Below are 27,651 nucleotides of genomic sequence, written 5' to 3'. Positions count from 1 at the left end.
AGGCAGGGTCCCCGAGTCAGGGCACCTGTGGTCACCCCAGAGCTGGACCCTTGGATGACCAGCAAGCCACTGACTTCCATTAATGGGGGCGCCAGAGGCAGTAGCCATTTCCTATTAAGGATCCTATCTTGTAGCCAGTTTTTAAAAAGCACTTGTTTGTTTGTTTATGTATCTATTTGATAGACAGAATTCCTACCCATTGGTTCACTCCCCAAATGGCCTTCACAGCCATGTCTGGGTCAGGCTGTAATAGTCCATCAGTGATTGATATTATTATTGTTATTGACTGAGAAAATCAAGCTTAGTTTCAGTTTGGGGTTCTTATAAGGGATACTGCAGAGAGAGCTTTGCATGTGAGTCTTTGTTTTCCTAAGTTATTTACTTTCTTATTTATCTAGACAGGCTCCCACACCTACTAATTCGTTCCCCCAAATGCCAGCAATGGCTGAAGACCAAAGCCAGGGGCGGGGAACTCCATCCAGCTCTCCTACATGGGTGGCAGGGACCTGGTCACCTGAGCCCACTGCTGCCTCTGAGGTGTGCAATGGCAGGAAACTGCTGTCAGGAGCAGGAGGGGGTGGCGTGTCCCAAACTCAGGCACTCTGGTGTCGGGCATCTTAACTGCCGGGCCACACGCCCACCCTGACTGCACAGGAATCTTTATCCCTGGATGCTGGGGCTGGGGAGAGGTGGGCTCAGCAGTGGAATAGGAGGACACATTGACGTTTCGGTGGCTGCCACCAAGCTCTGCTGCAAAGCGAGATGGGCACAGGCCCTCTCTGCACCTGCCCCCGACACTGGAACTGTATGTTCTGCCAGGCCGATCGTGTGGGCGCAGCAGGAGAGGAAGAAGTCTTCTAAATGGGATTTTCTGCCTCAGTGATACTGAGCATCTTCCTCGGGAATATTCTCTCTACAGTTGGACTTCCTTGTGAATTGCTATTCCTGGGCAATTTGTGTTTTTCTAATTCCCTTCTTTAATAAAAAATTTATTTATTAATTTGAAAGCATTACAGAGAGAGAGGGAGGGACAGAGGAAGAGAGAGAATCCTCCATCTGCTGGTTCACTCCCCAGATGTCCACAGTGGCCAGGGCTGACCCGGGCCAAAGCCAGGAGCCAGGAGCTTCTTCCAGGTCTCCTATGCAGGTGCAGGGCCCCAAGCACTTGGACCATGTTCCATTGCTTTCCCAGGCCACAGCAGAGAGCTGGATCAGAAGAGGAGCAGCCGGGACTAGAACCGGTGCCCCTATGGGATGCTGGCATTGCAGGCGGCTGCTTTACTTGCTATACCACAACACCAGCCCCTCTGATTCCCTTCTAGTCTTATTATGTGTGCTTTTCTTATTCCATTCTAATTCTTACTCTCTTCTAATTCTACTGTTAGTTCTTTCTATTTCTTATGGCCTTCTAATTCTAAATGCTAGTCCTTGGAAGACTAGGTGTTACACCTATTTTCTTCCAACCTGTTGTCTTTCGATGTGTTTCTGCCATCTTGCACGGCTGGGTCGGTTTTGCCTGCTGTAAAGGACACCCTCAGGACACCCTCCCTGCTGAGTCAGCATGCGCCCTACAAACCCAGAGCTGGCGATTCAGAAATCCCCAGAGCTGCTCCACGAGGAGGGAACTCTCAGCCCACACTGCGGCTGTCCTTGTTCTGCCTGTTCCTTTCCCCATCCTTGTGCTCTGCAGGCTCGGCTGCCCTGCACCTGCTGGTGCCTGGCACTGCCTGTGTCTCCCCACCGCCTCCTGCTAGACCCACACGATCCCAGCACAAATCGCTGGTTCTCCTCCTTTGTGGTCAAGCAGACCAAGCAACTCAACTTGCCGGAACCCACCAGGCAGCGAGTCAGGTTCTGGCTTTTTTGAGAGTGGAGGGTCTGAGCCTTGGAGACACCTGATGGGGCTCCCTGTTCCGGTTCGCTGAGGCGGATAAAGGGGCGAGGTCCGGAGTTTTGATCAGCTTTTACTTTCATTGTAACTTTCTTGCTGTCAAACCGCGCAGGCTGTCTGTAGTCCCTTTGCTGTGCGGTAGAACCCCAGAACTTCCTTTGCCTGTCGGGCTGACTTAGAACCTTTCCCGTCCTCACCCCACTGCCCTCCCCAGCCTCTAGTAACCACCTTGTGCTCTCAGCGTCCGTGAGAGCCACGTCTTTGAAGCCCACGTGTGTGTGCGATTAGGTGGAGCTTGTCTTTTTGCATCTGGCCCTTATGTCCAGAGACAGGAGATCAGTGGGGCCTCTGGCCTCACGGGGGTGCTCAGGGCCGTGAGCTGTGGCCGGAGGGTGATGCCGGGTGTAACGAGCCAGACGTGTCATGTCAGATGCACTGCCCCTCCCTGTTCCCAGGGTCACCCCACATCCCAGGGTGCCCCCTTCGGGTCCCACTCCTGATGAATTCCACCCCATGAAGGCTGCACCACGATTCTGCCAGCAGCTGCCCAGTGTGCGTGGACATTGCTTGCACGGTGCTGTTTGGAGGTCTGTTTGTTGCTCCTGCTTCCCAGAGTGGAAGGGCTGCATCATTTAATCTTTAGAACATAGCAGTCATGCTGGTGAGCGTTTGATGCACTTACCAGTCTCACTAGGTAAGTTTTCAATCTAATCGTCACCACTGAAAGGATTTATGCAACTTGATGTTCGAACACTACGTCTAAAAAATACAAATGTGCTCTATTTCAGGAGCCATTTTGATGAAGTGTTCCAGATCTGCTTCTATTGCTGGTGGGAAAACAGTCATGATTGATTAGTGATGTCTGGTATGGGCACAGGAGGGGTTCTCTGGGTCTGGGCTGTGTGCTGTATTTATGCCACACCTGACTTGATGGAAAAGAGAAGGCCTCTTGGGTTGGATTATGTTCTTCCAAAAATTCTGAGATTGAAGTCCCAACCTTCAGTCCCCCAAAAGGTGACTTCCGTGGAACTAGGGTCTCGGCACCTACAGTTAGTTCCAAGGAAGCCGCACTGGATGAGAGAGGTGACAGATGGCATCTGTGGACACAGACGTGGCAGGGAGAATGCATGTGAAGATGGAGGCAGCCTGGGGCATGGCTACGACAGCCCTGGGCGCTGGGGACAGGCTGCCAGCAGACACTCCCAGAGAGCCACCCCAGCACTGGGAGCCACTGACAGGTACGTGGGCTGCCCAGCCTGCAGCCTCTCTTACGGCAGACCCAGCCCTCGGCTGCAGAGCAGTCTTTCCAAAAACAGGGAAGAGGAGAAAGACAAGGGAAGGGATAAAAGTCAGCAAACTCGTGGACCCTCAAGACTGAGTGAGCCGTGAGAACTCGTGCTGCACGTCGGCTGCACTCGTGACGGCTGAGGAAGGCGATGTGACGGGAAGCTGTGTCTCTGGCCACTGCGCATGCGTCTCATAAGCTGTGTGTTTTAGTGGAAATGTGTTTCAAGAGCCAATAAGACTTCGTACTCAGTCCTTCTTACAGGAAACTGGCCTAATGAATTAATCTGAAATGCAAGCACGTTTTGAGGCACAAAGGTTTCGTTCATCTTAACTCCGTTTATAAAAAGGAAAGGGAGGAATTTCAGTGTCTGTAGCAGGGGCGTGGCCAAGTGCACATCAGTAGGCAGTCATTAAATACCCTAACTGGGCACTTTGAAATCCATTTTTTTTAAAGATCCATCCCAATTATTTGAGAGGCAGAGTTACAGACAGAAAGAGGGAGAGACACAGAGAGAGAATCTTCCAACCTCTGGTTCACTCCCCAAATGGCCACAATGGCCAGAGCTGGGTCGATCTGAAGCCAGGAGCCAGGAGCTTCTTCCAGGTCTCCCACACAGGTCAGGGGCCTAAGCGCTTTCGCCATCTTCTGCTGCTTTCCCAGGCCATAGCAGAGAGCTGTATTGGGAGTGGAGCAGCCGGGTCTGGAACTGGCGCCCATATGGGATGCAGGCACTGCAGGTGGCGGCTTAACCTTCTGCGCGACAGCACCAGCCCCCAATTTTTTTTTATAACATGCATTTTCCATGAACTTTGTGAAGATCCCTCATATGCACGCATAGGTAGAAGTGAAAAACTCTGACAAGTGGACAAGTCTCATCATTCTTTAAAAGAAGAATGAAAATAAATTCTAAGAATGAGAGGTTTTAACAGAGAAATTTAAAAATGTATACATAAGCAAATAGTGTGTGTAACTTAGATTTTGTGTTAAAATATTTGGGAAGAAAAAGCTAACTTCTCGGAAAATATGCAGCCAGGCCGAATCAAGGGAAGTTGAAAGTTGTTTTAATGAGAACAGCTGAAACAAGCCAACACTGAAAAGCTGACAGCTTCTCCCCAAATGATGCCATGGTTAGCGAGTTTTACAGACAAGTAATTTCTTTAAGAATGTTTTTATTTGAAAGGCAGAGTGATAGAGAGGGACACACACACACACACAGAGAGAGAGAGAGAGAGAGAGAGAGAGAGAGAGAGAGACGCCCATCCACTGATTCACTCCCCAAATGGCAATAGCCAGGGCTGGGCCAGGTCCGGGCCAGCCTAAAGCCTGCAACTCCCTCTGGGTCTCCGAGGTGAGTGGTAGGGACCCAAATACTTGGCAATCGTCTGCTCCCTCTCCAGGTGCACGAGCAGGGAGCTGGATCAGAAGTGGAGCAGCCGGGACTTGAACCAGCTCTCTGAGATGGGACGCAGGTATTCCAAGCAGCAACTTGGTCCTCTGTGCCACAATGCCCACCCCTTGACAAATTATTTAAATACTTCTTAGAGCACAGGAAGAGACGGAGCATTTCCTGCTTTGCTTTTTGTTTGTTGCTTCCTTGGTGAGCAAGTAGCACCTCCATTTATTGAGTGATTTATTTATTTCTAGCTTAAGACTACTTGGCAAGTAAATATTACGCATGTTCAAGATAGAACATGGTGATTTGGTGCATGCACGCCTTGTGTAGTTATTAGCATAGTCAAGTCAGTGAACACATCCGTCACCAGCCCTGCCTGCTTGCCTGTTGTGTCGTGCTGGCACAGGGGCGGCTATTGGTGCAGTAGTTAAGAGGCCGCTCAGGGGCCTCTCACCTTATGCTGGAGTTGTGTGGGTTTGAGCCCAGCTCTGCTTCTGGTTCCTGCTTCCTGCTAGTGCCACCTTAGGAGGCAGCAAGTGAGGGCTCAGGTGGACCCTGGCCACTCACGTGGGAGACCCAGATGGAGTTCTTGGCTCTTGACTTTGGCCTGGCCCAGTCCCAGCTGTTGGAAGCATTTGGGTAGTGAACCAGCAGATGGGAGATCTCCATCTGCCTTTCTACCTTTGAAATAAAGTGAATGAATAAATAAAAAATGTAAATACAATAAATTTCCCATTTATTAGAGGTAAAAGTGAAATGATAAAGTATTAGGTAAGTATTTTGCATGATCCTAGACTTGAGGTCGTTCTCTGAAAGGAATGGCTCCAAAAGGCAAAAACCACAGAGTAAATCATGATAACTTTGGCTGTTTATACTTTAATAATATTGTGTATAAAAATAGGCAAACAAACCAAACGCTTTATAAATAAGCAACATAAAAAGTCACTTCTTAATGTGTAATGAGAGTCTAAAAATTAATGAGAAGAAAATGTCAAATAGATCCTTCATATGGCAAAGCATGCCCAGGCTTGGTCTAAAAGAAGAAATGGAAAACAAATATGTGCGTACAAACCGCTCAGATGAAGTCAAAGAAAAGCAAATGTAAATAACAACAGAGTGCCCTGTACACTTGAGCCTGCAATTTTACTCCCAGAGAATTTGTGCTACAGAAATCACTGCTTCGGTTGAAGACGTTGGATACAAGGGTGCATATAACTGTACCATCGCGGGAAGTAACATGCCTAAATGTGGCAGAGAGTGACTGGGACAAATCATGACACACCCACACACAGGAAAAAGGAGAAAGAAGACGTTTCAATGTCTTGGAAGATTTTTCTTTTAAGTTATGAAGTTTCCGAAGCAGGTTATGAAACACTGGAAGAAGTGGGGGGATATACAACATACGCATATAGGGTATTAGCATAGATTTTTCTTACGATTTATTTATTTATTTGAAAGGCAGGGCTATGTAGATGGGAGTGGGAGAGGAAGAGGGAGAGGGACAGGGACAGGGAGAGATATCTTCCACCTGCTGGTTCACTCCCCAAATGGCTACAACAGCTGGAGCTGGGCCAGGCTGAAGCCAGGAGCCAGGAGCTCCATCCAGGTCTCCCACGTGGGTGCAGGGGCCCAAGCACTTGGCCATCCTCAGGTGCTTTTCCTTGTGCGTTAGCAGGGAGCTGGAGGGAAGAGGAGCAGCCGGGACTCAAACTGGCGCCCTTATGGGGTGCTGGCGCTGCAGGTGGATGCTTAACCCGCTGTGCCACAGCACCGGCCCCAGATCAAGATAATTTTAAGATTCATCCTGTTATCTGTGGTTTCTAAAGGCCTGGACAGAAGTGTGCCAAATGTCTGTGATGGCATTCTGGTGGGACTTATACCAATTTTGTTTCTTCCTCCTCTCTTTCACATTAAAAAAAATAATAAAAAAACTTTGTTGAGATATTATCCACGTAATAAATTCACCCTTTAAAATTCACAATTCAATAGTGTTTAGTATTTTCAGGGAGTCTTGCAGTCAGCACTGCAGGGGATTTTGGGGTTCATTTGATCACCTGAGAAAGAAGCGTCAAGCCTTTATCAGACTCTCCATCCCCTCCAACCCCGGGCAATCGCTAACCTACTTTTTAAATTTTTTTTACTTTCTAACACTGCATCAATTTAATGAAAGAGAAGAATGACATATTGTGAAATTCAACAAAGAATGTTATGAATTTATTTATTTATTGTCTTTTCGTGATGTCATTTTATTTTTTTAAATTTTTTTCTAAGAAACCTTTTATTTAAGTTATGCAAACTTCATACATTTCCTAAATACAACTTTAGGAACATAGTGATCTTCTCGCTGTACCCGCCCTCCCACCCACACTCTCACCCCTCTTCCTCGTCCCTCTCCTATTCCTACTCTTATTTTTTTTTTACTAAAATCCATTTTTCAATTAACTTTATACACATAAGGTTAACACTATACTAAGTAAAGAGTTCAACAAATAGAATGAAATACTCTTTTTTTTTTTACTAAGATCCACTTTCAGTTAACTTTATACAAACATGATTATACTAAGTGAAGAGTTCAACAAAAAGTATGAAAAAGTGTTCCTCAGCGGTCGAGACAATTTATCTATTTGAGAGGCGGAGTTACAGACAGAGGGAGAGACAGAGAGAGATCTTCCATCTGCTGGTTCACTCCCCAAATGGCTGGAGTCGGGCTGTCCCAAAGCCAGGAGCCAGGAGCTTCTTCTGAGCCTCCCATGTGGGTGCAGGGACCCAAGCACTTGGGCCATCTTCTGCTGCTTTCCCAAGTGCATCAGCAGGGATCCAGACCAGAAGCAGAACAGCCAGGAGACAAACTGGTACCCCAGGGCCAGTGCTGTGGCATAGCTGGTAAAGCTGCTGCCTGTAGTGCAGAGGGTCCTTCAAAAGGGGACCTGGGTTTGGCTGTGGGGCATTCGCAGTGACGGTTGCTGTGAGGCTTCTGGTAGAGCTTAGGGTGTGTCCCAGCCGGTGCTGATCCCTCATCTAAGGCAGGCCCTTCAGACCAGAGTGAGCACAGTGGCTCCCAGCTTCCCAGAGTTCAAGGCGGTGACCAGAGCTCCGCGGTCTTGTGCAAGGACAGAAGGAGTGCTGACAGCCCCACCCAGCAACACCAGCTTCCACCTGGGGGACGGGGCTGACCTTGACCTCTTGGCCACCTCTGCTGCTAAGGGAGTGGGCACATTGCCACTGTGGACAGATCAGGCCCTTTCTGGAAGGAAGAGAGAGTGTACCCCAGGGGAGGCGACTGGCGGGCTTGTCCACCGGCAGTAGAGAGAGGAGCTGGTGTGGGTGGGAAGAGTTGGGCAGAGTTGAGTTCTTTTTTTTTTTTTGGACAGAGTTAGTGAGAGAGAGACAGAGACAGAAAGAAAGGTCTTCCTTCTGTTGGTTCACCCCCCAAATGGCCGCTACAGCTGGCACTGTGCCGATCCAAAGCCAGGAGCCTGGTGCTTCCTCCTGGTCTCCCATGCAGGTGCAGGGCCCAAGCACTTGGGCCATCCTCCACTGCACTCCTGGGCCACTGCAGAGCACTGGACTGGAAGAGGAGCAGCCAAGACTAGAACCCGGTGCCGCAGGTGGAGGATTCACCAAGTGAGCCACGGTGCCAGCCCCCGGAGTTGAGTTTGAAGGGCCTGTGAGACGGAGGGGGGTGTTTTGGGTAGGCAAGTGGAGTGCCGGTCTGGAACTCCAGGGGAAGTCCTGATGAGGGTACAGTCTCGGCTCTCACGGATGCATGGTTAGGAACAGAGGCAATGGGAGAAGGACCCAAAAACAAACAAACAAAAAAAGAGGTGAAGAGGAGCCTCTATCCAATGGCAACTTGTAAAGCAGCAGTTCTGAGTGCGGGTCACAGGCTTTGGGGTCCACACGGCTTCAAAACAACCCCAAGATGGTGTTTGCCCTCCTCATCGGGTCAATGTCTGCCCCCAGGGTGGGGAAGGCTTGCTGGGCCTCAGCAGCAATCGAGACAGTGGTAGCAAAGCGTCCCAGTGGCCATCCAATTCTCTGTCCCTGCACACTTGCAGTAAAAGCATAATTCAAGCATAATTCAATAATTCTTCACTTAAGAATGCCCCTGAGGAAAGTAGTAAAATGTGTCACTCGTATTTACCCCTGAGATGGGGAGGACGCATAAAGCGACTTCTGCTGCGTGTGAACGCATGGCAGGTTGTCTGGGTTGTGAACTGAACCACCTACGCTCACCTGAAAGAACACGCAGGGAGGGTGTGTGGCCCAGCAGGTAAGACGCTGCTTGGGACACGTGCATCCCATAGCAGAGCCCCTGGTTGCAAGCCCTGGCTCCACTCTCCACTCTAACTTCCTGCTAATGCACACCTTGGGAGGCAGCAGGTGATGGCTCAGGGAGGTGGGTCCCTGCCACCCACATGGGACACCGAGGCTGAATTCAGGGCTCTCTCTCTCTCTCTCGTTCAAACTCTTCAATCCATCAATTGATCAATAAGTCAATGAAATAGGCTTGAACAATAGGAACATCACCTGTTCTTGGGTAGGGTCACGCGGTGCTGAAGGTCACAGTTCTCCTGGAGTTAATTTGTAAAGGTACTGCGATCTTACATAAAATACTGTTGTGCTGTTTTGTGCACCAAAACAAACTTCTCTTTTGATTCCCTCATCCACAAACCTTTGAAGCACCCTTATAAACAGAGAGAACTCAAAAATTGAGAGGCAGAGAGTCAAATCCCAACAGAAAAATGCAGGAGAGCTGTGAACTGACAATTCACTCAAAAGCAAGATATAAAAATAGTCCACAAATAAGAAACTATTTCAAATGCATTGGTAATTATAGAAATACCAATTAGGACAACACCAAGACGCCATTTCTCACCTGTTAGACCGACAAAGATTAAATCACCAGACACATTTTGTTGGCCGTGACCGTGGGGAAACCAGAAGCCTGCACACAGTGCTGGTGAGAGTGCAAATCAGGGCAACCGTTCTGGAGAGAAATTTGGCAAAGCAAAGCTACATATGTGGCACAGCCTTTAAGACACCACCTCTGATGCCCACATCCTGTATGAGAGTGAGTGCCAGGGCTCCAGTGCCAGCTCCTCTCCTTAGGATTCCAGCTTCCTGCTGATGCGCACCCTGGGAGGCAACAGCGAGGGCTCAAGGACTTGGGTCCCTGCCACCCATGTGGGAGATCTGAATTGAGTTCCTGGCTCCTGACGTTAGCCTTGCCCTGCCCTGCCCCAGATGTTGTGGGCATTTGGGGAGTGACTTGGCAGGTGAGAACTCTCTCCCTCTCTCTCTCTTTTTCTGTCTCTCAAGTAAATGGTATAGATAAGATTTTTACAAAGATAATGTGCCTTTTCCATTATCTTTTTTTTAGGTATTTATTCACTTGAAAGCCAGAGTGACAGACAAAGAGAGGGACAGAGACAGATCTCCCATCCACTGGTCCCGAAATAACAACAGCCAGGTCTGGACCAGGCTGAAGCCAGGTCCAGGCGCCAAGAACTCCATCCTGGTCTTTTACATGGTCACTGGGGGCCCAAGTACTTGGGCCATCTCCCAGTATTCTCATGTACATTAGTGGGCAGCTGAGTGGGAAGCAGAGTAGCCGGGACTTGAACCAGTGCTCAGATTCGGGAGGCCAGCGTCACAGGTGGTGGCTTGACCTGCTGTGACATGATACCAGCCCCTAAATCGCCAAAGGTTGGAAACCCCTAGATGTTCCTCCGGGGGAGCGTGGTTGGATAAGCCAGGACGCATTCACGTTGGAAGCAGAGTTCTCAGAACGGAGGAGGAGCTCCGTGAACGAAGCTGGAGTGAACTCCAGGACCCAGGACTCAGGGAGCCCCCAGCCCCAGACAGTGTCTGCTGCACGCTGTACACGGTGGAGAGGATGTGCTTACTGTGCAGGCAGCAGGCAGTGAGGACACACGAGAAACGGCCGGGCCTGGCCGGGGGAACGGGGTGTGCATCGCACGGGGAACCCGCTGTGGGATGGGGGCCAGGGTGGGACGTTTCTCTGGCCCTTGGCCCCACACTGATGTCAGCATCTCTCGTGGCGACTGCTGCTGTGCCTGGGTCACTCTGTTCCTGCCTGGGACCCAGGGTGGGAGTAGGGAGTAGGTAGGTCTGATGTTCTGAATAGCACTTGCCTGGGAGATACCAGAATCCAACGCTCGGGGCAGACACGTGTCCTGGCTGTTCAGACATGCATGTCCCATGTTGGAGAGTTTGGGTTCATGACCCAGCTTCTAATCCTGAAAACTCTGCAGGGGGCCGGTGCTGTGGCGTAGCAGGTAAAGCCTCCACCTGCAGTGCCAGCATCCCATATGGGTGCCGGTTCAAGGCCTGGCTGCTCTACTTTCAATCCAGCTCTCTGCTATGGCCTGGGAAAGCAGGAGAAGATGACCCAAGTCCTTGTGCCCCTGCACCCACATGGGAGACCTGGAAGAAGCTCCTGGCTCCTGGCTTTGAATCGGCACAGCTCCAGCCATAGCGGCCACTTGGGGAGTGATCCAGCAGATGGAAGATTCTCTCTCTCTCTCTCTCTCTCTCTCTCTCTCTCTCTCTCTCTCCTTCTCTCTGTGTGTAACTCTTTCAAATAAATAAATATTTAAAAAAGAAAAAACTCTGCGATGGCTCAAGTAGTTACATTGCTGCCACCCATGGGGAGACCTGGATGGAGCTCCTGGCTCCCTGCTTTGGCCTGGCCCAGCCCTGGCTGTTGCAGGCATTTGGGGTGGGAACCAGCAGGTGGGAGCTCTGTCTGCCTGTCCACTCTGCCTCTCATGTTAATCAGCTTGGAACATCAGATGCCTGCTTCACTGCAAAGGTCTTAGCCAGCCACAGGCGGTGAGGGGCCTTGCCGTCTCACACCTGGACCTGCTGTCCTTCCTGGACCTGACGAGGTCTCCCCTCTGACCAGAGAACAAGGGGGCTGTTCTGATGAGTCCTGCCTGCTTGCGGCGTTGTTTTCAGGGTCTCCTCCGCACAGCCGTCACCTCTTCTCCTTCCAGCCTTTCCCAAACCCTGACTTCTCCCCAGAAGGGGCGACGCCGGTCTCCCTACCTTCCACGGCCGTTCCCCTGCCTGCCTCCCAGCCCTGGGGGCCAGCAGTGGGTCTGCACTTCCTGCCTCCTAAATCACATCACAGCCCCTCCCCCCTTCCCCCCCACCTCGGGGATCCTGGCGGTGACCCCGCGTTTCTCGTTGCAGGAATGACGATCCCCGAGGAAGACGCCGACGTGGGCCAAGGCAGCAAATACTGCCTCGTGGCGATCGGGAGGCTCCAGGTGCGAGGAATCTCAGGGGAGGACTCACTGCAAACACAGGGCGCTGTGGGTTTGGATGCCGGATGGGTGCCCGGTGCACCTGCATCAGCTGGGTTTTATGCCCCACTGAGGGACAACGGTGAGGCCGAATGTGGGATTGTGAGCAGGCGAGAGCCGAGCTGCCACCACGGCCACACTGAGAGGCCGGATCGGCCCCCAGCCTGTGCCCGCTCCGCTCCCCACCTGGAGCGCCTCCCCGGGACCTGCGAGGTGATGCGCCGCATCTCCTTCCCCTCCTCCTCTCTCCCCACCTCCTATTCCCATCCCGCGCCATTGCCTTATCCACCAACCCCCCCGCATTCGTCAGCTTTCTGTTACCAGATCGAAGGGCCGACACAGGCTACTTGGGACGAAAGGGGTTTGCCTGGCTCCCGGCTGGGGAGGTTGCTGGCCATGGCGCCCCTGTCAGTTCATGGTCAACGGCAGACCATGCAGTACCTGCAGCAGAAGGATCACCCGCTGAGCCAGGAGCAGAGAGAGCTGGGCGGGGCTGGGCTTGCTCCGTTGATGACTCCCTCTCTCAAGAGTCACTACCTTCCAGGAGCACCGCCCCCATGGCCTAAGAACCTCCCCCCAGACCCCACCCTGGTGGCCAAGCCCCCAGTCACAGCGGATTCCCGGCGCCCACTGCGTGCGTCCCTACGTCTGTGGAGGTGCACAGGCCCAGGGGCTCCTTTTTCCCCTTCTTGTCTTTTCGGAATCCCTGTGGGCTTGCTCTCTGCTCAGCCTGCAAGGGCCAGCTAACCAACTCCCCATCATCTGAGTCAGAATTCACCATCCCCTCCTCCCTGCGCCGCTAGCCTCACGTTCTCCCCTCCCCCGTCCTCTCCCTCTGCTGTAGCCAGGTTGGGCAGGTGCCTGCTGGTTCCCTGCAGAGGCAGGGACTTGTCTCTTTGTCTTGTGAAAGTTGAACGGGCTCAGCGGCTGCACACACGGGACCCGCCCAATCTGCTGCCCTGCTCACGCTCCCTGTCCCGCAGAGGGCGTCCCCCTGCTGGGGAGAGATGTCACCAGCGTGGTTCAGAGGACGCTGGCCCTTCATGTCCCTGGCTGCCTGGGTCTAACCACTTCCGGACAAATGAGTAGGCCATTTCGTCCGTTCTGACAAGTACTGGCCATTCCTTGTAAATGGGGCAAGAGCGAAGATTTGGGGTAATTCAATCTACAAACGTGTATTTTTTTTCCAAATATTTGTATCTATTTTCTTTTAGTTGGAGAGATAGAAGGTTCCCATCCCCTGAACAGCTGCAGGGGCCCGGGCTGGGCCAGGGCTGGGCCAGGGGCTGGGAATTGAGTCCCAGCTACTTGACTCTTCACTGCTGCCCGCCAGGTGTGTGCTAGCAGGAAGCTGGAGTCAGGAGCGGAGCTGGGACTCAAACCCAGGACTCGGAGGTGGGGTGCGGGCGTCTTAGCCACCAGACCAGGCACCTGCCCTTCTGTAAGTTTGAATCTGCTCGGTTGCTGTCCTTAATGAGGGAACGGCGAGAAAAGGGAAGGGTGTTACCACTTCCCACTGTGCGCCCCCTGACCACCCTATGAGATTGGGGCTGCACTGTGGCCCGTGGCTGCCGAGGCAGCTAAGCTCAGACACATGAGGGAAGAGCCCCCCGCCACACTGAGGTGGCATCGCCGGGGCCGTTCCGACACTCCGACTTGTGGTCCTGGCGACATGGAAGTTCCCTCCGCCCGGATGAGCCCCGCTCTCGGTCGCCATGGCCATGGATGCTCAGTCTCTTGTCACTGCCACCTCACCTGTAGATGGTCCCCGTTCCAGGTGACCAGCTCGCCCGTGTGCATGGACATGAACGGGATGTCGGTGCCCACGGAGTTCCTCTCCCGGCATAACTCGGACGGAATCATCACATTTGTGGATCCCAGGTGCATCACTGTGATCGGCTACCAACCCCAGGTCAGTGGGCAGTGCCAGCTTGTGCCGGTTAAAGCCTCACTGTCCTGTAAAGCCTACAGGTCTAACTCGTGTAAGACCCAGGGTCGGTCTGTCTGTCTGTCTCTCGGCCTCTCGAATAAATTAAAAACAGAAAGATCGTTGTGATGACCAGGCAGGAGCAGAGTCCTAGAAGAAGATAGACCAAAGAAATGAAGCAAAAATATGCAACGTGAGAGCCCAAGAGGGGTCCCGGATGTGTAGTTAGTAAAGTGGCGTAGCAGGTAAAGCCCCTGCCCGTGACACTGGCATCCCGTATGGGCGCTGGTTCAAGTCCCAGCTGCTCCACTTCCCATCCAGCTCCCTGCTAATGGCCTGGAAAAGCAGCAGAAGATGGGCCAAGTGCTTGGGCCCCTGCACTCATGTGGGAGACCTGGATGGAATTTCTGGATCCTGGCTTTGGCTGGCCTAGCCCTGGCCATTTAGGGAGTGAACCAGACGATGGAGGGTTCTTTCTCTTGTATCTTCCTATCTCTCTGTAACTCTGCCTTTCAAATAAATAAACAAGTCTTAAAAAAAAAAAAACTTGAGAGACATTTGAAATATTAATCTATACAGAATATTGGGTAACATTATTGAATAATTTTTGATTTTCTTAAGCGTAGTATGGTATAATGTGGTTTTGTAAGATAATGTCATCTTTTTTTTTTTTTTTTTTTTTTGACAGGCAGAGTGGATAGTGAGAGAGAGAGACAGAGAGAAAGGTCTTCCTTTTTGCCATTGGTTCACCCTCCAATGGCTGCTGTGGCCGGCGTACCACGCCGATCCGAAGCCAAGAGCCAGGTGCTTCTCCTGGTCTCCCATGCGGGTGCAGGGCCCAAGGACTTGGGCCATCCTCCACTGCCTTCCCGGGCCATAGCAGAGAGCTGGCCTGGAAGAGGGGCAACCGGGACAGAATCCGGCGCCCCAACCGGGACTAGAATCCGGTGTGCCGGCGCCGCAAGGCGGAGGATTAGCCTGTTAAGCCACGGCGCCGGCCAGATAATGTCATCTTTTAAAAAAGTAAAAATGCTTTTCGCAGGCCCTTAGGAAGGAGCTGGATTGGAAGTGGAGCAGCCAGGACTTGAACCAGCGCCCATACGGGATGCCAATGTCTCAGGCAGCAGCTTTACCTCCTACACCACAGCGCCAGCCCCAGATAATGTCACCTTAGTGAGATAAGTGCTAAAATATGAGGGCACACAGGAAAGATGGAATTAAAAGATAAGTTTGTCTTTAATTCTTGCCTAGTTTTTTCATGCTATACATTTTCACAGACGGAAGATCCCTCATCTTTGGGGGAGAAAGTATCACGTACGTGCCTGCAGCTGATATCAGGTATATTTATTTTCGTATGCATGTATGCAGACATTTATGTATGTACATGAAGTGAGTTCATGTGCTTGCATACATACATACGGCCATACATACCCACTGCATACAGGATGTACGCAGACAGAGAAAGTGCGGGCGGGAAAACATTGACCCTTGTTGAAACTGTCTGAAGGAAATGCAGGTGTGTATGATACTGGCCTTTCAAATTGTCTGTAGCTTTAACGTTGCAAAGAAAAAAAGCCATTTTGTTAAGACAAGACAAAGGCCTTTGTTCAGAGAACAAACCGCAGGCTAGGGGCTCAGTTGCTGTGAGCGATGCGCTTCCGTGGCCGGTTCAGAACCCAGAAGGCTCCAGACCGGGAACCCCAGGCCCTCCGTGTGTCTGCGCCTGGAGGTCCAGGCCCACCTGGAGATCCTTGGGTGGAGGAAACGGGGAAGTGGATGCCTTCCCAGGTGGACCGCAGCCTCTGACAGCATGGCATTTGCTGCCGGCTTCCTTTACCCTGGCGCCCTCCTGAGGACAGGGAAGACGGGGACGGTGACGATGGGGACACTGCCCCACCCGCGGCTGACACGCCCCTCCCCATGCCTGGGCAGCACCTGCCGCGCTGGGCTGTGGTCGCTGACTTAGTTTACCCCTTTGCTGTTTGAGAGACTTCCAACTGGAGCACGTTCCTGGAACACACTTGAACTTGCCTCCTGTGGCTTGTCTTGCTGCGAAGCCCACTTGGGTTTGGGGTTTGTTTTTGGTCCTTGGACTCAAACACAGACCAGCAGAGGCAATATAACCAGGCTTCTCACAGTTACCTTGATGTTTATAACGTCCTGTCTTCAGCCACAAGAGAGCTATGGTTTCCATAATTCAACAATTCTCGTTTTCAGGCAACGCATCTGTCCCCATGCTCTCCCCTTTGCTTGCTTCTTGTTTATTAAAGTATGTTTGTTACAGAATCAGGTTGCATTCTGAAGCTGCTGACCTGGTGGCTCGGCAGAATTAAAAAAGAGGCTCCCCCAGCGAGCTGAAGAGTGGATCCCGGGAAGCCGGCGCCGTGCTGGCCACCAGAACACATTGGCTCCACTTTCTCTCCTCTGTGTTGGGACAGGCTAAAAGGGAAACATTAAGGGATTGGCCTGCAGGCCCTGTTGTCTCCCAGGGAGGATGTGAGTGAGCAGAAGTGGGGTCTCGGGTCGTGAAAGCTGTCTCTCTTTCCCTCAGGATATCCTGGGCAAAGACATTTTGGAATTCTGCCACCCGGAGGACCAGAGCCACCTGCGCGAGAGCTTCCAGCAGGTACTGCCACTGATCGGCCACAGCCCAGGGGCACGTGGCTGCGGCTGGCAGGCTGCGAGGTCCTGCTAAGGCCTCGGTCAGGGTCAGGGCCCTCCTGGGAAGGAGCTCACAGGGACACATGGGGAAGTCATTCCTGCCCGGTGGTCATGCAGGGAAGAGGCAGGGGACAGAGACCGGAGTCCGGTGAAGGGAACTGGGCAGGAGAGGAGCTGCAGACCGCAGGGTGGCAGCGACTGGGCTGGGACGGACAGGGTGAACACGGCGGGGGCAGGGGGAACATTCCACCAGAGGGGCAGCACCAGAGGTGCAGAAGAACACGGCCCGGCTGGAGGGAGGGGGAGGGCCGGGCAGTTCATGGGCCCTGGTGAGGCCACAGGTAGGGGCCTCGGATGCCAGGGAAGGAAGCGCCCTCTCCAGCCCCGAACGGGCAAAGGAGGATTCCTGTGAGGTTCTCGGCAGAGCTCCGAGCTTGCACGGCGTCCTCAGGTTGCACGCCAGCAAAGGCGGGCTCCAGGAAGTGTGGGCGTGTCAGGATGCTGTGTGAGCACCTGTCACCTCCTGAGCCTGTCTCAGCTGGGTGCGGGAGGCAGGAGGAGGAGGAGGAGAGAGAGCGAGGTCCGGGGGAGAGGGGCGGACACTTGCCTCTGTCCACGGGATCTGGCATCTCAGGGAGCCCTGGGCAGCTTCGCGAGACAAGAGGGACTTCTCCCGAGAGAGTTAAGAGGGTGGCTCTCCGGGACAGCCGAGCACCCCTAGCTGAGGCCTCGCCACCGACAGGCCATCTGTGACTCGCTCCGTGTCCCCGCTAGCTCAGCTCCGTCTTCCGGAGGGAGCATCACCCACTGCCGCTTCTCTTCCCTCCTCAGCCTGCGTGCTGGGTCCTCTTCTACCTTCTGCCTGCACCAAGACACCCACGCTCTGTCCTTGGCCACCACGTTTCTTCCTGTGCTGCCTGGCCCCCGGGTGGCCTTGTCCTTCCACCTCTGCACCTGCCCCATGCGTGCACTCGGACGCCCAGTCCGCTCCACACAGAGGGCACCTCCCACCCTGCCCTCCGCGGGTCCCTGTGCACCCTCTGCTCCAGCCTCTCTGTGCCCTCCATTCCCACCCACCCTGTGCATCTCACTGCAGTACTTCCTTGCGGGTCCCTCTGCCTTGACTCTTGTCCCACCCCAAGCATTCTGGGAACTCAAATCAGGCCTGGCCACAGCTTTCCTGAAAACCTGCCAGCAGCTTCCCAAGCTGTCTAGAATCAAAAGCATGCTCCTTCCCACTGCTCCAGGCTCTGTGTAAACCCAGCCCTGTCTTGCCCTCCTTCGATATTCTTACATCACACAGGCCTTCCGTGGGCTCCATCAATGTGGGTTTCCCCACCTCAGGGCCTTTGCACATGCTGTTCCCCAACTGGAGTGCCTTAGATGAGTGGATTTTCTTTACTTAAATCTAAGCTCCCAGGAGGAGGCACCTCGTGGTTAAAATTCCCACATCCTGCGTATGCCTTGGTTTGAGTCTCGGCTCTGGCTCCTAAGTCCAGCTTCCTGCGTTACAGCCCTGGGAGGCAGCAGCGGACGGCTCATGTGGTTGGATCCCCTGCTATCTATGGTGGAGGCCTGGATGGAGGCTTTAACCTAGCCCAGCCCTGGCCATTGTCGGCATCTGGGGAGTGAAACAGCAGATAGGAGCTCTGTGACGGGTGTCTCTTTGCCTCTCTCTCTGTCTCTCTTCCTCTGAAATGAATAAATAAAACAGAGACACAGCCCAGGCTCGGTGCAGGCGACCTCCACATCTGTGTGTTTCATCATCGCCTCCCCCTCCCCGGGGTGGGGCCCAGTGCCGGAGGTGCTTCCCATGAAGCCGTCTGCGTGGGTCAGGTCCCCCAGCCATCCCATAGCAGGAAGTTCTTGTTTGGGGAGATGTGTTTGCTGAACACGTGGGAATTGTGATCAACTTTGCATCGTACAGCACAGTCAGGTTTGGGCCGTGTTAGCTCCGGTTTTCTGGGTGTGTGGACAGCAAGCTGGGACAGTGGCGAGGTTCTGTGCCCCTTTTACATTCTTTGTTTTCTGTAAGCTTGACCCCTACGTAGTAAGCCTGGTCGTCCGCACTGCTGCATGGCACAGAGAGGCACAGAGAGGTTCAGCTGCCTGCCCCCCATCCCACAGCAAGGCAGGAGCAGAGCCGGGGCTGGAGCCAGGCCCACCTCCCTCCAAAGCATCCTCTTACACAGCCGCACCCCGTGTGCAGGTCTCTCTGGCCAGCGGCACATCAGCGGTGCTACACTGCTGCTGCTGTTGGAATCTGCTTGGTTTTGAGAAAGAAAAGAAGTTTAACATCTGGGCCCGCCCGGGTCTCCAGTCAGGAACTCTGGCCCCGTGAGGCAGCAACGCCCAAGTAGTGCTCCTGCTGGGGCTCCGTGGGCAGCAGCCGCGCAGCCACAGGAGGACTTGGAGCGCGCCCAGCCTGGACCCCGCGCTGTGTTCCTTGGGCTCTGGCCACCGGCAGTTGACGCAGGGAACAAATGTTGATAAAGGGAAGTGGTTCGTTCTAGCAAAAGCACGGAAGGGGCTGTGTCAGCTGAGGGTCAGCCCTGGACGTCCGGGCTGAAACACAAGCATCTGAGAGGCGGACAGGAGACGCGTGGAGTGGGGCTGTTGGGAGGAGTTTTGAGTTCGGTGCAGTGACAGTGAGCCGGCCCCGGGGCTGGGAAATGTGTCTCTGCTCTGGGATTCCCTCTCTGGGCCACAGTGATCTAGAAGCCCAATGGAGGGGCTGAACCCACTGAAATCTGAAGCAGGCTCCCATCCCATGCCTGCCCTCTCTGTTCAGACACTTTGCACGGCGATGATGGCGATGGTGATGCTGATAGTGGTGATGATGGTGACGATTGTGGTGACGATGGTGGTGATGGTGATGGTGATGATGATGCTAATGGTGGTGCTGGTGGTGATGGTGGTGCTGATGGTGATGGTGATGGTGGTGATGGTGGTAGTGGTGGTGATGGTGAGGTTATGGTGGTGGTGATGGTGATATTTATGGTAGTGATGATCATGATGGTGGTAATGATAATGGTAATGGTGATGATAGTGAGGTTGACGATGGTGATGATAATGACAGTGGTGGTGCTGGTGGTAATGATGGTGATGTTGATGGTAGTGATGGTGATGGTGATAATGTTGATGTTGATGGTAGTGATGATCATGATGATGGTAATGATGATAATGGTAATGGTGATGATACTGATGGTGATGGTGGTGATGGTGATGGTGGTGATTGATGATGATGGTGGTGATGATAATGATGGTGATGGTGGTGATGATGATGGTGGTGATGGTGGTGGTGGTGATGGTGATGGGTGTGATGGTGGTGGTGATGGTGGTGGTGGTGGTGATGGTGGTGCTGATGGTGATGGTGATGGAGGTGATGGTGGTGATATTTATGATAGTGATGATCATGATGGTGGTAATGATAATGGTAATGGTGATGATAGTGAGGTTGACGATGGTGATGTTGATGGTGGTGATGATAATGACAGTGGTGGTGCTGGTGGTAATGATGGTGATGTTGATGGTAGTGATGGTAGTGATGGTGATGGTGATAATGTTGATGTTGATGGTAGTGATGATAGTGATGGTGGTAATGATGATAATGGTAATGGTGATGATACTGATGGTGATGGTGGTGATGCCAATTGTGATGATGGTGATGGTGATAGTGGTGATTGATGGTGATGGTGGTGATGATAATGATGGTGATGGTGGTGATGGTGATGGTGGTGATGGTGGTGATGATGATGGTGGTGGTGATGGTGATGGTGGTGATGATGGTGGTGTTGATGGTGGTGGTGGTGATGGTGGTGTTGATGGTGGTGATGATGATGGTGGTGGTGATGGTGGTGGTGATGGTGATGATGATGGTGGTGATGGTGGTGGTGATGATGATGGTGATGCCCATGATGGTGGTGGTGATGATGGTGGTGATGATGATGATGGTAATGGTGATGGTGATGCCCGTGATGGTGGTGGTGATGGTGATAATGGTGGTGATGGTGGTGGTGGTGATGATGATGGACCTGTTTTCATGAAGAGCCTCACTGACTTTGCACTTGCTCTTTGCCAGTTCAGGCATCAGCATCACTCCTGAAGCAAGTGCAGTTGAATGCATGACTGCGTGAAGGCCCTGACCATGCCCGCTGCACAGCCCAGTCATCCAGGGCAGGGCGGGGTTCCCAGCCTACAGCTCAGGCTGTGCCAGTGCCAGGAGGAGCCCTCCCCACACATCTTCACTTTGCCAAAGGTTTAACCATCCCCCACGGATGAGCCCCACACTGTCTCCCTCCAGCGCATCCTGGATCCCAACCACAGCCTATCTCTCCTCGCCCTCCGGTAGCCCCGTGGCAAGTGGTCGTGTGTGTTCGAGGTGGTATTTAGCATGCTGTCCCCAGTCACAGTTATCTCACACGTCTGCCGCCCTGGCTGGGTGAGACGCTCTTTGGGGACAGAGAGTCTGCCTTGGCAGCAGTGATGCAGAGGGTCAGGGAGATGGTGATGGTGGTGATGATCCAGGGGTCCAGGCCTTCCTGTGCCACTCCTCTGTCCCAAGGGCAGAGTGTCTGACTCCTCGAGTTCACATCCCAGACCCACAGGGTGTTGCCAGGTGGACCACAGGAGAAAGTTCATGCAAGAGGCAAGCCTGGTGAGGATGCAGCAGCCCCGACCCGTCCCAGACCTCGGGTCTGTACGGGCCTGTGGGTGGGGGAGCCCCTGCTCATCTTATCCTGGGGGTGCAGTCCCACCAGGGCTAGGGCCACCGATCATCCAGTGCCACCCCTCCTTCTACTTCCATGCGTGTTCCCCCATGGTCACTGCCCCAGAGCCCTCTGTTCTGCACACCACGTGTTGTCTTTGTGTTGCTGTGTCCGTGGATCTAACTATGAGGGAGCGTCCATAAGTTCTTATTTCCCACGAACTTCTGAAGCCCCTACCAAACCAAGAAGAGCAGCTGGAGCCAGAGAGACGAGCGTATGATTGGGAAGGTTGGGTGCCCCACAGTTGTCTGATCTTGGGCAGCATATGTTGTTCCTCTGAGTCCCGGCGTCATCGTCTACAGAGTAAGGCCTGGCTCGTGGGGCTCACACCTGCAGGAAGGGGGAAGCTCACCAGGCTCCTCCTTGGGGAGTTCTCAGAAACCGCTCTGCAGCATGCAAATCGTGTTGGGGGCGGGAGGGTGGCACACTGTCAGGACGCAACCGGGACATCCACTTTCCATACCAGATCAGGTTCAAGCCCTGACTCTGCTCCCCATCCAGCTTCCTGCTCATGCACACCCCGGGGCGCAGCAGGGGAGGGCTCAAGTGCTTGGTTTTCTGCTACCTATGTGAGAGACGCAAATGGAGTTCCCGGCTCCCGGCTTCAGTCTTGCCCAGCCCTGGCTGTTGCGGTCGTTTGAGGGCTGAACCAGATCTTTTCTCCGTCTGCTTCTGTCTCCATCTTTCTGCCTTTCAAGTCAAATGAAAATAAAGAATAAAAAGTGGCGATGGGCACATACAAATAACGAACGCATAGAAATGTATCCTTTGGGAGCTGGAATGGTGGCGCAGCAGGTAAAGCAGCCACCGACGATGCCGGCATCCCATGTGGGCACTGGTTCGAGTCCTGGCTACTTCACTTCCATTCCAGCTCCCGGCTGGATTTTCCTCCCTGGGAAAGCAGCAGAAGGTGGCCTAAGTCCTTGGGCCTCTGCACCCACATGGGAGACCTGGGTGAAACTCCTGGCTCCTGGCTTCCATCTGGCCCAGCTCTCTCTCTCTCTCTCTCTCTCTCTCTCTCTCTCTCTCTGCCTCTCTGTAACTCCACCTTTCAAATAAAATAGATAAACCTTAAAAAAAATTATCCTTACCTCCCTGAGAGTAGAGTGAGTCCATTTCACAGTGTTAAACAGAAGTGAAGAATCTTTCATGTGAGGTCTGAAGAACTATGTCAGTGCCTACAGCACAGCCACACACCTGAGTGAGGTGCAACCTCTGGGGGTGCTAGCCCCCAACTCAGAGCTGCCCAGCAGCCAAGGCAAAAAGAGAAACACTCGGCGCGTAGCGGTCTCGTGATCTGGTTTGTTAAAGCTACATAATCCCATTATAGAAAGGGCGTTGGTCCCCTGATGTCCCACGCAAAGGTGCAGAATGACCCAAACAGGGGAACACGGGCAGGGCCCCCTCCCTCCCACCGTCCTCGGCCGCAGCGCCCCCATTCCGAGGCCCCGCTGGCCGGTGCCTGCCCCCACCCCGCGCTCTGGCACCCTCCTGCTTCCCGCTGACTTCCTTCTGCAAATGTTTTCTCAGGTGGTGAAGCTGAAAGGCCAGGTGCTGTCAGTCATGTATCGATTCCGCACCAAGACCCGGGAGTGGATGCTGATCCGCACCAGCAGCTTCACCTTCCAGAACCCCTACTCGGATGAGATCGAGTACATCATCTGTACCAACACCAACGTCAAGTACGTCCCGGCCTCTGCCCCCGCCCCCCTCGGGCTCAGGCCCCGTGACTTTAGCCTGCAGCTCTTCGTTCCTGCAGCTGCAAACCCCCTCGCTGCCTCCCTCCCCGGCTCCTCCTGCTCGCGCCCCTCCCGATTTGTAAGAACCCAAAGCACTGAGGGATGACCCCGGGGCCTTCCATTCCCTCTGACCAAGGCGGGCTGGCCCCTGTGCCCATTGCTCTGTCTCTGGGCGTGGGGCCAGGCTGCAGGCCCTCCCTCCATGCTCCCTGGAGCAGCTGCTTGGTCCTGCCAGAGCTGGGGTGGAGGGAGTGCGGCTGAGCTCTGGGGCATGGGGCCGGTGGCCTGTGGGTGGGCGTCATGGGGACACTGCTGCCCAGGCATCGAAGCTTCCTCCCTGCCCAGGGCCTGGAGGGTTGGGGGGGGGGTCCTAGGATGTCCACTGACTTCCCCACTTTCATGACCCATGCATGTGAGCATGCAGCTCGCACCTTGGCCTTGCCACTGTCTGGTCATGTGACCTTCATCCCTTAGCCTCGGTTCTCTTCTGTGAAATGGGTTGATGGTAGCTCCTCATAAGGTGGTTATAAAGGTCAAGCGCCCAGCTGTGGGCCAGACACTGGGTCCAGCTCGTGGTGGGCATGGGTGTGGGCATGGGCAGGTCGCACCTCTTCTCTGGATAACTCCAAGGACCTGACCTGGGTATAGGGTGATGTGAAAGTGACAAGGCACTCAGAGGAAAGTGCTTCGGGCTTAAAAGGTCACTCTTTCGCCCAGGACATCAATACAGAATAATCAGTTGGATCATCCTGTTCAGTGCCATAGTCTCTGAGCTACAGGGGCACTCAGCGTGTGGGGACACAGTAGGCTTGGCCGTGGACGACCTTGCCCACCTGTAGGCTGATGTCAGTGTTCTGAGCGCTTTGGGCCTGGGCCAGGCTGAGCCCTGCTGCTGTTGGGAGGATTCCACGCACGTTCCATGTTGGATTTTTCCAACTTCCATGGGTTTGTTGGGCTGTAACCCCGTGGAAAATCTAGGAGACTCTGCACCAGGCCAAAGAACAACACAGACACCTGGGCCAAAGGATGTCCCAGGAGATGTTGGCACGTGGACGCCACACCCAGGGTGGCAGGGAGAACACCCGGGCGTGAGTCCCTGAGTGGTCAGTGGCACTGCCTCCAACCCCCCACCCGCCGCCCCATTCTCCCAGTGCAGCACTCAGGCACAGCGGTCTCTCTCGACCCCAGCAGCTCCTCTTCTCGGCAGCCTGGGCCTGGAGATGTCGGGCAGCTGCCTTAGCCTCCTGGCACCTCGGCTCTCACCACTGCCCGCCGTGCCCTCTCTGAGCCTCTGCCCTTGAGGATTCCCCTGAGGGTCCCCACAGCCACTGTCTGCTCCGGGCAGCCCTGGCCCTGCCTCCTCAGCCTTGGTGCTACTGCAGGGCCACAGAGCACGGAGCTGAGCGCACGAGGCTGCGCGAGAGGCCCTGAGCGGCTCACCTCCCTCTTCCAAGTGCCAGTCCCCTTGTCTGGAAGGTGGGGAGGGCAACAGAAGCTGCTCCCCGGGCTCACAGGGCCCCTTGCAGGCTCTGCATAGCCTAACAGCCCAGCCCGCAGGGTGGCACAGGGCGGGTGGTCCCGCAGCTGGGACTGACGCTGCCGGCGGCAATGGCAGCAGGGGCCCTGCCACGTCTTGGGACAGCTTGGCCACGTCCCCCGCCAGCACTCACTGGCGGCCCCACGTCTTGCTTGGTCTCCTGCATGCCCTGCCTGCCTTCTCACTCCGGGCACTTGACCTGGCCTTCCAATGATCCCAGGAGCAGGGTCGCCCTGGTGAGCCTCCTTCTCAGTCCCCTCCCCCACTCCCCGTCTGCCTCCCAGCAAGGGCAAGGCCTCCTCCTCCTCCTCCTCCTCCTCCTCCTCCTCCTCCTCCTCCTCCTCCCAGGGCCACGCACTCCACTTCCTGCTGCTCCCAGCACATCCTCCGTCTCCCACATCCTCTGGGCCAGGGCCTCCCCTTGGGAGCCTTCAGGCGGGCACGCAGCTTCCTGGTCTTGCAGAACCGCTGCCAATCCAGGGCTTCCTGTGCCGCGGGGCGCTGCCAGGTGTGTCCAGCAGAGCCTCCCTCTGCACTGCTCATCTCTTCTTCCCCGGGGCAGCCAGGGTCTGGCCACAGCACTGCTGAAGCTGCGTTCCCAGCAGCCACCACGGCCCCTCACGGCAGAGCCCATCCTCCCTCTCTGACCATCTCCTCTTCCCCCCGAGCTCACCCGGCGCTTGGATTCTTCTTCCTCTTTATCCGACCCAACACTTTCCTGGTTGTCAGCATTGCAGGGACGGTAGAAACAGTCAAAAACCCAGCTTTGCAGAAACATGGTGTTTATTTCTGCACGTGAGTTTTACTTAAACTTGATAACTTGGTCACACTGGCGGGTCTAGATTCTCCCACTCCTTTCAACATGGGAAGAGGGTACTGCACCCAGAGAGGAGAGAGGCATCCCTAGTGCCATGTTCATGACTGGGCCCCGCCTTGACGAGAAGGGGAGGCTTGGGGATGGGGTGAGAGTCAGACAGCCTTCAGTCCCATGGCTGCTTCTCTGCCCCTTAGGTAGGGTACTGAGGGGTTGGGCACTAGTTCCCCTTTAAGGACCTCTTAGAGTGGAGGTAACAGCAGGTGCCCCCTGATCTGATGGAGCCAGGGGGCAGTGGGGGCCCTGGAGGGAGAGGAGGGAGAAGATGCCAGCCCAGATCCACTTTGCATCTGCACAAACCGTAGCTTAGCCCCGGACGCACAGCTCACACCTGTTACAGCCTCACCCCTGCCCCAGCAGTCTCGGAAATGGACAAGCACTTCACCCATTCAGAGCCCTGGGCACTGTTCTAGAACCTTCGCCCTCTGGATGCCAACCACCTGGCTTTCGGCCAGGACTGCCTCTCCCATCTTGTCCCTTTCTCTTCCATTTACCTCTCTGTCTGCCTCCTTCTCCTTTCCAGACCTGTGTCCATTTTCCCAGCCTTGGGTGTCCAGGGTTCCTGAAGTGCCAGGGACTCTGAGGCCCTCTTCCACCGTCATTGAGGTTGCCTGTCTCCTAAGCTTCTAGGCTGTTGCAGGAGCAGCCCGCACCCTGCCAGCCATCACTGACACAGCGTCCCTGACTTCTCTATTTGGGTCTGAGGAGCAGATTGGAGCTCGGGTTTTGCAGACTTTACAATTTCTCGCCATTCTTCATTCACTTCGTTCGTCGAGCAGGCGCGTGCTTTTGCTGCGAATGAATGCAATGCAGCAGGTGCCCAGTGAGCTCGGTGGGAGGACAGGGCTGGGCCGGGCCAAGGTGCTCCACGCAGCTCCTGCCAGCAGGGAGGAGCCCGTGTGCCCCAGAGCTAAGGCTCGGGTTTACTGATGTGGGCAGCGTACAGGGGGCAGTCGGGAGGGGCAGGTGACCTACGGGGGAGACACAGAGGAAGCAGAGGGGCCTCCGAAAGCATTGCCAGTAGGGAACAGGGCAGTATAGCCTGGAAGCAAAGCAAACCAGCCTCTGGCTGAGGTTTTGCCGGGCAGCAATGACATGGCAAAGCTGTTCTGTGCAGAGGCTGTTTCTGTGTAGTTTTCTGAGGACGCTGGGCTCCTGCCTGGCAGAACAACCCCCCACCCCACCCGCCTTCCACTGGGGGAGCTGGAACCTTCTGCACAGAACGCGCTGTGGCTGGACACAGGGCCTGGAGAGCTTGCAGTGGACGGTAGGGGGCAGCGGCGGCCGTGCCTGCCACCAGGCCAGCTTGCTTTCCAACGGAGCGAGGCTGAGCTTGGCCAGCAGCAGGCGGCCTTGCCGTGAGAGATTCTGCAGCGCTGTGTTCTGGGGAGAGAGCTCTGCTGAGTTCAGTTGCAGGCAGTGCGGAGCATCCAAAGGAAACTTCCTGCGGGAGCTGAGTGTTTAATGTTTAGCACTTGTGAAAAGCTGCTGAAAGGAAGCCCTGGGTCTCACCCCGGATTTTTTTCTGTCCCGTTGATACAGAGTGAAGTCCAGGAAAACATAAGCCGGTTTAACACATTGCTCACTTGTACCTTTTTTTTTTCATTTGTATTTATTTATTTGAGAAGAGACAGAGAGAGAAAGAGCACTTGCATCCCATCCACTAGTTCACTCCCCAAATGCCTGCAAGAGCTAGGGCTGGGAGCTGGGATCCAGGAACACAAGCCCAGGTCTCCCGCGTGGGTGGCAGGAACCCAGCTCCTTGGGCCACCACCACTGCCTCCCAGGGCCCCCACTAGCAGGAAGCTGGAGTCAGGAGCAGAGCTGGTATCAAGCCTCGTACCCCGTGTCTTCACCACTAGGCCAACGCCCAGCCCTGGTCCCTTGCGAGGTCCCTGGACTTGGGGGTCAGCTCTTTGTTCCCAGGCGAGTTGTGCCCTGGTTCCGAGCTCGCGTCACTCCCAGGTTTTCACGTCTTCACGGCGTCGCTGCTGTGCTGTCTTCATTTAGAGGAGCGAGCCACGGTTACCACCAGCACCTGCGGAGCCCTTTCCTGGGTCGGCTTGTGGTGCCGGTGTGTGTGTGTGTGTGTGTTCTTAGTACCCCACCCCGCCCACAGTCACGTTGAATGTCCACGCCACTCACAGAGTGCTGCTTGGCGCAGAAGTAGTAGGACGTTTGCATTCCTGGAGCCAGTACAGAGCTGGGACACCCGAATTGTTGTCTGGGGCCCTGCCT

The 27,651-nt window shown here is 54.4% G+C and overlaps 1 protein-coding gene across 2 annotated transcripts in view; it reads left to right on the top strand.

The window, feature by feature from the left end:
• ARNT2 (aryl hydrocarbon receptor nuclear translocator 2) overlaps positions 1-27,651 on the top strand; it is a 132,092-nt gene that overhangs the window by 81,263 nt on the left and 23,178 nt on the right. For both annotated transcript variants that reach the window (XM_062206345.1, XM_062206343.1), the window contains exons 8-11: positions 11,794-11,870; positions 13,684-13,818; positions 16,385-16,459; positions 22,794-22,945. In XM_062206345.1, coding sequence (XP_062062329.1) covers positions 11,794-11,870; positions 13,684-13,818; positions 16,385-16,459; positions 22,794-22,945 — 439 coding nt within the window. The remainder of the gene's footprint in view (positions 1-11,793; positions 11,871-13,683; positions 13,819-16,384; positions 16,460-22,793; positions 22,946-27,651) is intronic.

This window comes from Lepus europaeus, chromosome 11 (assembly GCF_033115175.1).
Source record: "Lepus europaeus isolate LE1 chromosome 11, mLepTim1.pri, whole genome shotgun sequence".
Taxonomy (NCBI): Eukaryota; Metazoa; Chordata; class Mammalia; order Lagomorpha; family Leporidae; genus Lepus; species Lepus europaeus.
Note: the sequence above shows the minus strand (reverse complement) of the source record. Positions and strands in the feature narration are given on the sequence as shown.